The 11408-nt window shown below is 54.9% G+C and overlaps 1 protein-coding gene across 1 annotated transcript in view; it reads left to right on the top strand.

Moving 5' to 3' along the window:
- The window catches only part of RIMBP2 (RIMS binding protein 2), a 342052-nt gene that overhangs the window by 272005 nt on the left and 58639 nt on the right, over positions 1-11408 (top strand). Inside the window, exon 7 of the mRNA XM_011981944.1 lies at positions 8032-8236. Within this exon, the coding sequence (XP_011837334.1) occupies positions 8032-8236 (205 nt within the window). The remainder of the gene's footprint in view (positions 1-8031; positions 8237-11408) is intronic.

Here is an 11408-nt window from a genome sequence, read left to right as displayed (position 1 = left end):
TATTCAGCAGATGATCAATGAAATCACATAGGGCCTGGCACATAGTGGGTATTCAGCCAGTGAGCAATGAAATCACATAGGGCCTGGCACATAGTAGGTATTCAGCCAGTGAACAATGAAATCACAGAGGGCCTGGCACGTAGTAGGTATTCAGCCGGTGAGCAATGAAATCACATAGGGCCTGGCACGTAGTGGGTATTCAGCCAGTGAACAATGAAATCACAGAGGGCCTGGGCACATAGTGGGTATTCAGCCAGTGAACAATGAAATCACAGAGGGCCTGGCACGTAGTAGGTATTCAGCCAGTGAGCAATGAAATCACATAAAGACAGCACAGGGGACAATTCGTTTCCACATTGTTCCTGATGTTACTGGAAAGCAGCCTCCTTCCAGACCCCAGGAGAAGGTTCTTGGAGCTTGCACAGGAAAGAATTTGGGTGAGTCCATAGAGGAAAGGGAAAGCCAGTATGTGAGAGAAGTAAAGCAGCGAACGGATGGCCACTCTGTAGGCAGAGCAGCAGTGTGGGCTATTCGTAGTTATTTCTTGATTATGTGCTGAACAAGGCATAGATGGTTCAGGAGTTTTTGTGGGGGGGAAGGGGTGGGCAGTTCCCAGAACTGAGGGCTCCACTCTTTTCAGACCATGTAGGGTAACTTCCTGATGTTGCCATGGCATCGGTAAGCTGTCATGGCGCTGGGGGGAGTGTCTTTTAGCAGCCAACGCATTGTAATGAGCGCACAATGTGCTGTGAGGATGACCAGAGGTCACTCTCATTGCCATCTTGGTTTTGGTGGGTCTTGGTGGCTCCTTTACTGCATCCTGTTTTATCAGCAGGGTCTTTGTGACCTGTATCTTGTGCTGACCTCCTATCTCATCCTGTGACTCAGAACACCTTCACCATCTGGGAATGCAGCCCAGTAGGTCTCAGCCTCATCTTTCCCAGCCCCTATTCAAGATGGAGTCGCTGTGGTTTGAATGCCTCTGACACTAAGTCAAACGACCCAGTGAGCCTGGCCCGTCCCTGGGTTCTGCCTGTGATTCTGGAGTGATTATGCATCGGGCCCCTTGCTCTCAGAACCACCCGTTTGGATGCCAGCCGCCAGCACAGTGCCTGCTTATCACCCCTCTTCACAGAGGCCGGGAAGCCGGAGGAGGGCACTGAGCCAGGAGCCGGGAGAGCTGCGGGGGCGTCTTTGGATGCTTCCCCCTTGTCTTTAGAAATAGCCACATCCACATTTGCAAGCCTCTGCTGTTTGTTCCAATTATAGTTGATTTGCCTGATGACTGTGCCATCTGTTCCTGCCTGGTCTGGACTCAGTTGCTTCTGAGCAGTGCCCTGCAGGCCCTAGCGCCTGCAGGTGGCCTCGGGATGGGGAGGAGCCAGCACCATGTGGTTGGGTGTGTCCCTGCATCCCTGCAGCCAGGGTGACACCCAGACCCAGTCCCAAACCCAGATAGGACAGCATTCTGTATCCGGAAATAAATATTGAGGTGTAAATGTGCCTGCCTGGGGTAGGACCACGGGTTGCTCTTTTCTCTCAGCACGCTTTGGAAGTGGCTCCTGCTGGCAATTCCTCCCCACAGGCAATTGGAAGCTCTTAGCCCCAGCAGGGACCCCCCTGGCAGTCATGAGAGCCTTCGGCTGCTGCCAAGAAGCCAGGGAGTTGTGCTCAGGCGAGGAGCTGAAAGGAAAGGTTGCAAACAAGCTGGGTGTGGACGGGCACGACTCTTAGGTTCTCCTTGGTAGGACTTTGAGGTGGGGGAGGCTGTGCCCCTGTTCCACACCTTCAGTGTAGGTTACAAGGAAAGCGAGTCTCACAGCAGATTCTCCCATCAGACAAGCATTTACTGAGCACGTACTTTTGGACAAGCAGGCACGAGAGGGTACATTCCATGCTTGGCCTGTGAGCTCCACGTGGTGCCAGCGCTCTGCACTGCGAGGAGGGTGCTTGTACGTTGGCCCCACGGCGCTCATTCGGGGAAAGCATGTCAGCTGGACAGGGGCGGGGGCAACCAGACTCCTCCAATCAGTGTCCGCACACAGGACCGGCTAGAGACCCAGCTCTGAGCACCGTCCCCGAGACGGCAGGAGCAGGGCTTCACTAGTCTACGCCCTGCTCGTTCAAAGGTGGGGCAGTGCTAAGATGTGTGAGCTGGGTGACATACCTTCACTTTAACCAACGAATGCCCGTTCCTCCCATCCCTTATGCTTAGGGAAAAGCCAATAATTTTACTGTGTATTTTTCCTGATACTGGTCATGCCGAGTAGCGTGCCTGGGGCCTCAGTGGAGACGCAGTCAGGCAGGCACCCTTGGAGCAGCAGTCTCCAGGCTTGTGGCAGCGCAGCCTTCCTGGTGTCTGCACTGGCCAACCCTGGGGGGGGATTCTCAATTATGGCAACGCATTGCACAGCTTGTCTGTAAGTACGTGCTCAATGCCCAGGTGGATGTAGGCACCCAGAGGGTTGCAAATTCTAGGTTCCAGAGTCCCCCAGGCCCGGGAGCAACTGAGGGATTGTCCTGTGGGTCGGAGGCTTATGTGGGTACAACTGGGGGCATCTACAGGGCCAGGAGGACATTTGATCCCAACCTGGCCCCCCACACACCCAACCTGGTGATGTGGGAGTGCCACCATGCTGTCGTGCAGAGCAGCACCACGGCCAGCAGCCACAGCCGTCTCTAGACGTGCCTGTCAGCCCAGGCTGCTGCTGAGCCTTTAAATGCTCACCAGTGTTTAAAATGTGAGCTTTTCCGGTAAACTGAAAATTCCCTGGGTGTGTCAGGCCGTTCTGGCTCTAAAGGAATGCCTGAGGCTGGGCCATTTGTGAAGGTAGTTTATGAAGGAGTCACTGGCTGATGGTCCTGCAGGCTGTACAGACGGCGTGCTGGCTTCTGAGGAGGCCTTGGGAAGCTTACAATCATGGCAGAAGGTGAAGGGGGAGCAGGCGTGTCGTGTGCTGAGAGCAGGAGGGTATGGGAGGTGCCAGGCTCTTTTCAACACCTAGACCTTGTGTGAACTTAGCCTGCTCATTATGGTAAGGACAGCGCCAAGCTGTTCATGAGGGATCCACCCCCAGAACCCAGACACCTCCTGCCGGGCCCCGCATCCAACACTGGAGGTCACATTTCAACAGGAGATGTGGAGGGGATGGTGCCCTGCTGATCCTGGGAAACCGGAAGCTTTAGCTTTGCCTTTGGTGGGCTGCACCCGGCCGAGGCACCGGCCCCTTTGAAATGTGACCCCCAGTGTCATAGGTGGAGCCTGGCGGGAGGTGTCTGGGTCCTGGGGATGGGTCCCTTGTGAATGGGGAACCACTGGCCCTATCTGCTGACCCCTTGGAGGAGAAACACCGTCCGGGAGGAGGCGGCAGCTGGGAGCCTGGGGGCGTTTCTTAGGCTTCAAGAACGGAGTGACTTTGTGTCACAGGAGGGTATGGAATCTCCTGTGCAGTGAACCCAGGTGGGCGAGGGGACTGTGGGAGGGGGCTCAGGCAAGCTGGGCCTCCCCCGTCACTGCTGCCCGTGGGCCTCCTGCTCCCAACACCCCTCAGAACGCGGTGGATGTCCCTGGTGCCAGGCCCTGGGGAACCTGTAGGGGAAGCAAGGACAGTGGCTGGCTGCTACTCTGCTGAGAATACCAGTATCCCTGCTGTTGCTGCTGCTAATACTGCATCTGCTGCTGCTACTAATACTAACGCCAAACTGTTACTGTGAAGGATAACACCAGTACACTTGCAGGTCGTAATAATGATACTGCTGCGACTAGTACGAATAATACCAATGCTGCTGCTGCTGCTGCTGCTGCTAATACTGTGCTGCTATGAATACTAATACCAACATCACTGTTACTATACCACTGCTCACACCCATGCGATTCCTACAAAAAACACTACTGTTGCTACCACTGCTGCTAATGCTCTTTCATACCAAAGCAAGGCTGCTACTACTGCAGGAAATAAAAATACCAGTACCACTGATACTGGTACGGCTAATCAATACCAACACTGCCACCGTGATTGCAGCTGCTCCTGCGAGCGCCGCCACCGCTGCCAACGGCAGTTCCATGTGCCCAGCATTCCATCTGCTGCCCTTTTTGGAGCACTAAGCCCGTGTTGACGCATTCTGCCCTCATGCTCATCCTAGAAACAGGCTCTGTCATCATGGCTGTTTCACAGAGGACGGGACTAACCTCTGCCGGGCGCTGCCCTGGCTGCTCACAGGCACTCTGGCCCCAGGGCTTCCTGCCTGGCCTTTCATCCACTGCCCCGAGCTGGGGGATGCTCAGGCTTGAGCCCTTTCCCACCCCTCCTCCTTCAGCTCATTGTCCAGTCACCCCAAGCCTCGGCCGCAGAGGGAAGGCGTGTCTGGCCCTGCAGGGGTCTCTGAGGCTGTGGCTCTGGGGTTCAGGCACTCGTGCAGACCTGGGTGGTGTGGCCTCTCCTCACCCGTGGTCACGCACTGTGCCATCGCAGGCCTGGGTGTTCATCAGGGCCAGGTTCCCTCTCCCACGGGGAACCCTCAGCTGTAGGTATCCTGTGAGTCTGCGCTCCAGGCCCCGTTCTGTGCACAGAAGACGCAGGCCCCTCGGTAGGCTGGTGGCGGCCCTCCTTGAACCCCACCGGCCGCTGTGCAGAGGTCTTGGGGTTCCTTGGTGAGCCACCCGGTGGCTGCTCCTCCATCTGTTTTCTGTCTCCCTTGGACAGAGGTGACCTGGTTCATCTCTAACTTGAGGGTACTCCGCACTTCCTGTGCATGGATCCATTTACCCACAGCTTATTGTGATCCATCGAGTATCTGTTAAATGCCCATGCTGTGCCAAGTCCTGAACTAGGGGTTGAGGATGGACTGATGGGCCAGGCCAAGGGTCTGACCTTGGGAAGTGCCACTGTGGCCCACACAGGACACAGGCGTGGGAGTGGCCCTGCCAGGCCCTGGGGACCAAACCACAGAGAGCCTGCAGCTGCTGCTTGGCTCACCCTCATCCTTGGCCCCCCAGCCCCCGTCATTTCTGGGAGTCCTATGGAACCATGTGAGAGCAGACAGCCTGACCTCTTCCCTCTGTGTTGCACCCAACCCGCCCTCCTGCAACCAAAGCAGGCAGCCCGCAGCCCGCCGGCCACCACATAGGTGTGCATCAGGTGCAGAACTCGCTTTAGGCCCCTGCGACCTCAGCCGCCCTTAACCCCCTCGATGGGGTGTAACGTCCCCAAAGGTTGGCTGTTCACGTGGTACCTTTCATTATTTTCACCGTCTCTGCATGCTGCCTATATTCTTAGTCCCTGTTGTTTAAAATCCCTTCACTTCTGAAAACTTTATTTTGAAGTAATTTTAGGTTCACGGGAATTTACAAAGACAGCAGGGAGCGTTCCCGCGGCCCCTCTTCCGGCTTCCCGGTGGTGGCGTCTCTGTAGCCAGAGTGTGCTCTCAAAGCCGGGAAGCTGGCGTGGGAGCAGCACTGTGGTGTGCTGGGGAATTTATTTGCTTTCTCCAGTGTTTATATCCTCTTTTTTTTCCCCCGTATACAGCTGTATGGCATTTGGTGGTATATACAGATTCTTGTTACCACCACCACCGTCAGGTGTACAGACGCTGCTGTCACCCAGAGAAACTCCCTCACGACACCCTCCCTAGTCACACCCTCCCCTAACCCGAAACCCTGACAACTGCTGATCTGTTCTTTATTGCTATAATTTTATCATTTCAAGATTGTAATAGGAAAAATCTATTCACTTTTTTTTTTTTTTTTTGAGACAGAGTCTCACTCTTGTTGCCCGAACTGGAGTGCAGTGGCTCGATCTCAGCTCACTACAACCTCTGCCTCCCGGGTTCAAGCAGTTTTCCTGCCTCAGCCTCCCAAGTAGCTGGGACTACAGGCATGTGTCACCCTGCCCGGCTAATTTTGTATTTTTAGTAGAGACTGAGTTTCACCATGTTGGCCAGGCTAGTCTCAAACTCTTGAGCTCAGGTGATTCGTCTGCCTCGGCCTCCCAAAGTCTGGGATTACAGGCATAAGCCACCATGCCCGGCCTATTTTAGTTAGGTCATTTTCATAGATATGATGTCAGGGAATGGATGTGCCAGTTACACGTTCTCTGTCGCACGTTAGAATGAATGCATGACTATTAAACGTCTCCTGTTCCTCCACGCCCCAGGAAGGCTCCGCAAGTGCCCCGTGGGTGCCTGGGGGCTTGTTGGCTCACACAGTTGAGCTCAGGGCCCTCTGGGGTCAGGCCTTGCCTGCAGCAGGCAGTGACAGCTGTTCCCTGGCCAAGACCCTGGCTGCCCTGCAGGGCCTGTCACTCTGTCTTAAGGGCTGATCCAGCAGAACCAGAGTGCCTGCAAGCCCCCGGAAGCTGAGTCATCATCCCACCTGCAGACCCCGCATTTGGGGTAGGAGCTGTCCCCGGGCTTGGATTCCCTTTGATGCTTTCCATGTCATGCCCGGGAGCCCCTGGGCTTTTAGCTCTACGCCTTCCTCGGTAGACACAGCCGGCTTGGCCAAGCCCATTCAGCTTCTTAAAGAAGAATAGTGCTGATTTCTTTTAATGAATCAAAGAAATTAATTATAGGCTTTGGATTTGTTAGGTTTATTTTAGAAATCCATGATCTCAGCCATAAATAGTGCTTCATTCTGGACCAAGGAGCTGAGAAGCCTGCTGCTTGTGGAGGGACAGTGGGGGAGAGGATGGATGAAGAGGAGGGGCGGAGGAGGGGGAGGTGGGGACTGTCGCTCAGGTCCGGGACGCAGCAGGAAACAGGCCGACAGAGGCCTGCCCTCATGCGGCTGACATTTCACTGGGGAAACACCAGTGTCTGTCGTCAGCCCCAGAGATGACATTAATAATCCCATAACGGATTTTCCCAGCCGTCCTAAAGTAAGGAGTGGCAAGAAAGCGGCCTTGTATGCAGACCCGACAAGCCGTCCCCACAAGGAGCGTGGTACCCAGAGCTCGGGGTTCGCCATTTTCACTGATTCAGCAAACGCTCTCTGAGCACGATGCTGAGTCCATGCAGAGTGTCGAAGGTGTGCCCACGAGCCAGAAGGCAGAGACTCAGGGCTGACAGTGTCGTCCTGGACACCGACAAGAAACAAACAGCCCAGGAGCTACCGTAGTGCCGGGGGGCGGTCAGCGCGGTGGAGAAAGGAAGGGTGGGTCCTCTGTAGACCCCTCTGTCCCGCACCTTCTGTGATGGGGGCCAGAAACCCATCTCAGGAGACCGCGTCTCACACACAGCTCGAGTCCCAGGGGAGCAGGGAGCAGGGCTTTGCCCATGTACCCCTGACCTGGGAGGAAGCCCACAAGGGTCAGAGATGTCCCGAGATTGGACACAGCCCAGGTCTGTCCTGCCCCGAGGAAGGAGCTTTGCTGGGCTACCCCTTTCCTGTATGTGTCCCCAGGGGAGACGCTTGCCTTCCCCAGGGCTCCCGAGGTGTCTTCGTGTTGTCTGCAAATGCAGCAGTGTTGCTAACTGACTGTAGCAGAGAGATTCCTTATTGCTCAAAGTGGCGTTCTTAAGTGTTCTGCAGTCCGAAGGGGCAGGCACCCTGGATGAGAATTGCATCCTTGCATCCGTGGGACAGCACCTGAGCTGCTCCCCTGAGTCTGGGCCGCATCACAGCCTCATACTCCAAGTTCCAAACAGCTCTAGCAAAGCCTGCCAACTGCAAAGTGCCCGGGCTGCACGCACAGCCCAGAACAATCTACGGTTGGCTGGGAGCTGAGTGTTTGCAGAATTTCTTGGCACCTGTGGTTTCTCACATTGGCCAGTAGCCAGGTGGCACGAGAAGCTGGGTTTATCAGGCACTGCTCTCCCGTGGAGGTGGGAGGCAGCCCCTGCTGCACACGGCACACACAGACACGTGCACACACTCTTACCACGCATGCATTTTCACAGACACAACACGTGTGTGTACACACACCTGCACACACATGCATATGTGCACACATACAACACATGTGAGCAGGCTCAGACACATTTCCACCACCAAATGCGCCACCGCTGACCCCCTGTCCTGCCTCTGCCGTGCAGTCCAAGGTTCGAGAGCTGGAAGAGAAATGCCGGACTCAAAGTGAGCAGTTCAACCTGCTGTCCCGGGACCTGGAGAAGTTCCGGCAGCACGCTGGGAAGATTGACCTGCTGGGTGGCAGCACGGTGGCCCCCCTGGATGTCTCCACGGCCCCCGGCAAGCCTTTCCCGCAGTTCGTGAATGGCCTAGCCACCTCCCTCGGCAAAGGTAAGCACCTGGACCATCCGCCTTGCTGTGGTGGGGACAGAATGGCCGTTGGCCGGGCCTGCGAGGGTGCGTGCAGGTGAAGTCGGTTTGGTGACACCTGGCAGAGGGTTCAGGGACCCACCACCACAGTAGGAAGGATGAGAACAGGGCTGCTCGCAGCCACGGGGCACACGGTGCACCCAGCACCTCACGGGCATCCACAAATGTGTGACCCACACATTTTCTCACCTGTAAAATGGGCCCATCTTACAGGCGAGAAAAACCAAGGCACTAGCGTGGGTCACACAGCTGCTGATGAAGGCTCAGTCTGGGATGTGAACCCAGGAGTCTGGCTGCAGAGACTACACTGGTGATAACTCCACATGGGCTTCTTGGCGGGATACTCCAACGCTCTGCGAAGCTCGTTTCTCTGCATTAGTTGTTTCCCTTCCTTCTCATCTCAGTAACCTGTTGGTGATGTTGGGACGTGCTTGGCACCTCTGTTCCAGCAAAGGCAGTGGTGAACATGAGCCCTCACCCAGCACAGTCCTGCTTAGAGGCCGGGTGGGGAGAAGCCCCCGTGTACGTGCTGGGGGGGTTAGTCTTGGTCGCAGGCAGAACAATCACAGGTGTCCTTTAATCAGAGCTCAGTGGAGGTGCCATGTCCCGGCTGAAGGTTAAGTGGGATGCAGAGGTTAGACAGGTTTCATGGCCAGGTCTGCCCACCTGTTTAAGAAGTTGGTTTAAAAAAAATTAGGAGAGATGAGCATCTGAACCTCACTTTGGAATTCCGTAAAAAAGATAATTTGCACATTTCCCCTAGTTTTTATCAGAATATATAAGTACCTTGGGTGCTTTTTATCATTAAAATAAGGAGATGCCACTTGGGTCTTGTTAAAAAACGTTCTCCTGCCTCTCCCCTCATCCCGCACCTTCCCACACCCTTCGCTTTTGGTCCATGCATCAGGGAGAATACGGGCTGGGGTAAGCGGCCATGGCTGTGGAAGGCCAGTGGGCAGGGACCGGGATCTGAGCGCTCTGCCGCTCATCTCCAGGCACTCACAACACGCGGGCTGCATGCCCTGCCCAGGTTGTGACATTGAAAGACAGACAGGGCCCCTGGCGGAGCTCCTGCTGGCGGGCAGATGATACATAGGGAGCCCCTGAACCAGACGCTGCGTACAGACCAGGTGACAAGGTGGACGGTGATTTGGGCTCTTCTAGATGGTCCTGGAAGGCGGCTGCCAAGAAACCACATTTGAGCTGTGAAACCTGAAGGGTGGAGGAAAACAAGACAGTTTCAGTTCTTCCCAGGGGAAAACAGAATGCACGTGTCTCCACGCTCTCTCTCTCCCTCCCTCCCGCAAAGGGACACAGAGCGCCGCTCCATGCCACAAGAAACGCACGGCTTCTGCTCTGGGAAACCCACTGAGACTCGGGCCCAGAGCTTTTCCTGGGGGCTGCTTGTGTGGGCACCATGCCCACTGAAGCTCCAGACTCCCAGAAGGAAAGCAGGTGTTCACTGTGAGCTGTGTGGTGTGCACAAGCCAGGCCTGCCTTTATCACTCAGGGGATGTTTCCTTCCAGTGTAGAGGACATTTCAGAAGCTGAGTTCCGGACACCGGCCAGGGACCCACCTTGCAAGCTGGCCCTTCTGAAAACAGCAGTCGCAGGCCTGCCCGGTGAGCCCGAGGCTCACAGCACGTGAATGTGGGACCCACTGCAAAGCTCCTGGGTCAGGGAGGTGGGAACGGGGATTGGCCAGCATGGAAAAAGGAATCTGATTAACCACGGCAGAAAATGCATACTGAGTAAAACCAAAAAACCAAAGCGGGACGACGCCTTTACTAAACCAGGGGCCACTTGGCAGAGAAGAAGGTGTGAACCATGGCTTGTGTTTAATAACCGTCTGGAGGATGCACCCTCCTAATGAACCCAGCTCATTTAATCACTCTTTCCTCGCCCACCGGGGTCCCCCGGCATGGCCCATGCCCATCTCCCCTGGCATTGCCCTGGCATTCTCCTCACAGTGCATGTCACTTATGGTGGCGGACACCAGCGCCTCCAGAGAGCTGCTCCACACCACCCCGATCCCACCAGGACACTCCTCCCTGCAGACAGCGCAGGTCCCTCTTCCACGCCTCTGCTGAGGGTCTCCTCTTGTTTTATTCTTTCTCCCCTCACTCTCTGAATGGGTTTACTTATTTTTGTACATTTTCCCCCTCTGTGTTTACTTATTTTTGTACATTTTTTCCAACTTTGAGGTATAGTGGATAATTAGAAATCATATATATTTAAGGTGTACAACGTGATCCTATGTAACATAAATCGGTTGCGAAATAATCACCACAGCCAAGCTAATTAACATACCACCTCCTATCCACGTCCTCACGTGGTTCCCTTTTCTTTTCATGGTGAAAACCCTTAAGATCTGCCTCCTTGGCAAACTTCAAGTCTATAATCCAGCATTTTTTTTTTTTTTTTTGCAATGGAGTCTCACTCTGTTGCCCGGGCTGGAGAGCAGTGGTATGATCTCAGCTCACTACAACCTCCGCCACCCAGGTTCAAGCGATTCTGCTGCCTTAGCCTCCCAAGTAGCTGGAATTACAGGCACCTGCCACCACGCCTGGCTAAGTTTTGTATTTTCAGTAGAGATGGGGTTTCACCATGTTGGCCAGGCTGGTCTTAAACCCCTGACCTCAGGTGATCCACCTGCCTTGGCCTCCCAAAGTGCTGGGATTACAGGTGTGAGCCGCTGCCCTGGCCTACAATCCAGCATTTTAGCTGCATTCATGTTTCTGTGCAGATCCCCAGAGCGTATTCATCTTGTGCCCTTCAACCAACAGCCCCGGGCCCAGCCCCTGGTAACCACTGTTCTGATCTCTGCTTCTTCGAGTTGGCCTTGTTGAGGTTTCGCATGTAAGTGGGGGCCGTCCATGCCACGTTTGTCTCTCTGTGCCTGGGTTATTCCACATAGCAGAGAGTCCTCCAGGTCCCTCATGTTGTCATAAAGGGCTGGGTGTCCTTCTTTCCTGAGGCCGGATAACATCCCATTGTGTTCATATCTGTATTTTTTACCTGTTCATCTGCTGCAGATCCCCCTGAACCAGACGCTGCGTACAGACCAGGTGACAAGGTGGACGGTGATTTGGGCTCTTCTAGATGGTCCTGGAAGGCGGCTGCCAAGAAACCA

This window comes from Mandrillus leucophaeus, unplaced genomic scaffold (genome assembly GCF_000951045.1).
Source record: "Mandrillus leucophaeus isolate KB7577 unplaced genomic scaffold, Mleu.le_1.0 Scaffold232, whole genome shotgun sequence".
Lineage (NCBI taxonomy): Eukaryota > Metazoa > Chordata > Mammalia > Primates > Cercopithecidae > Mandrillus > Mandrillus leucophaeus.
This window is presented reverse-complemented; position numbering and strand designations above follow the sequence as displayed.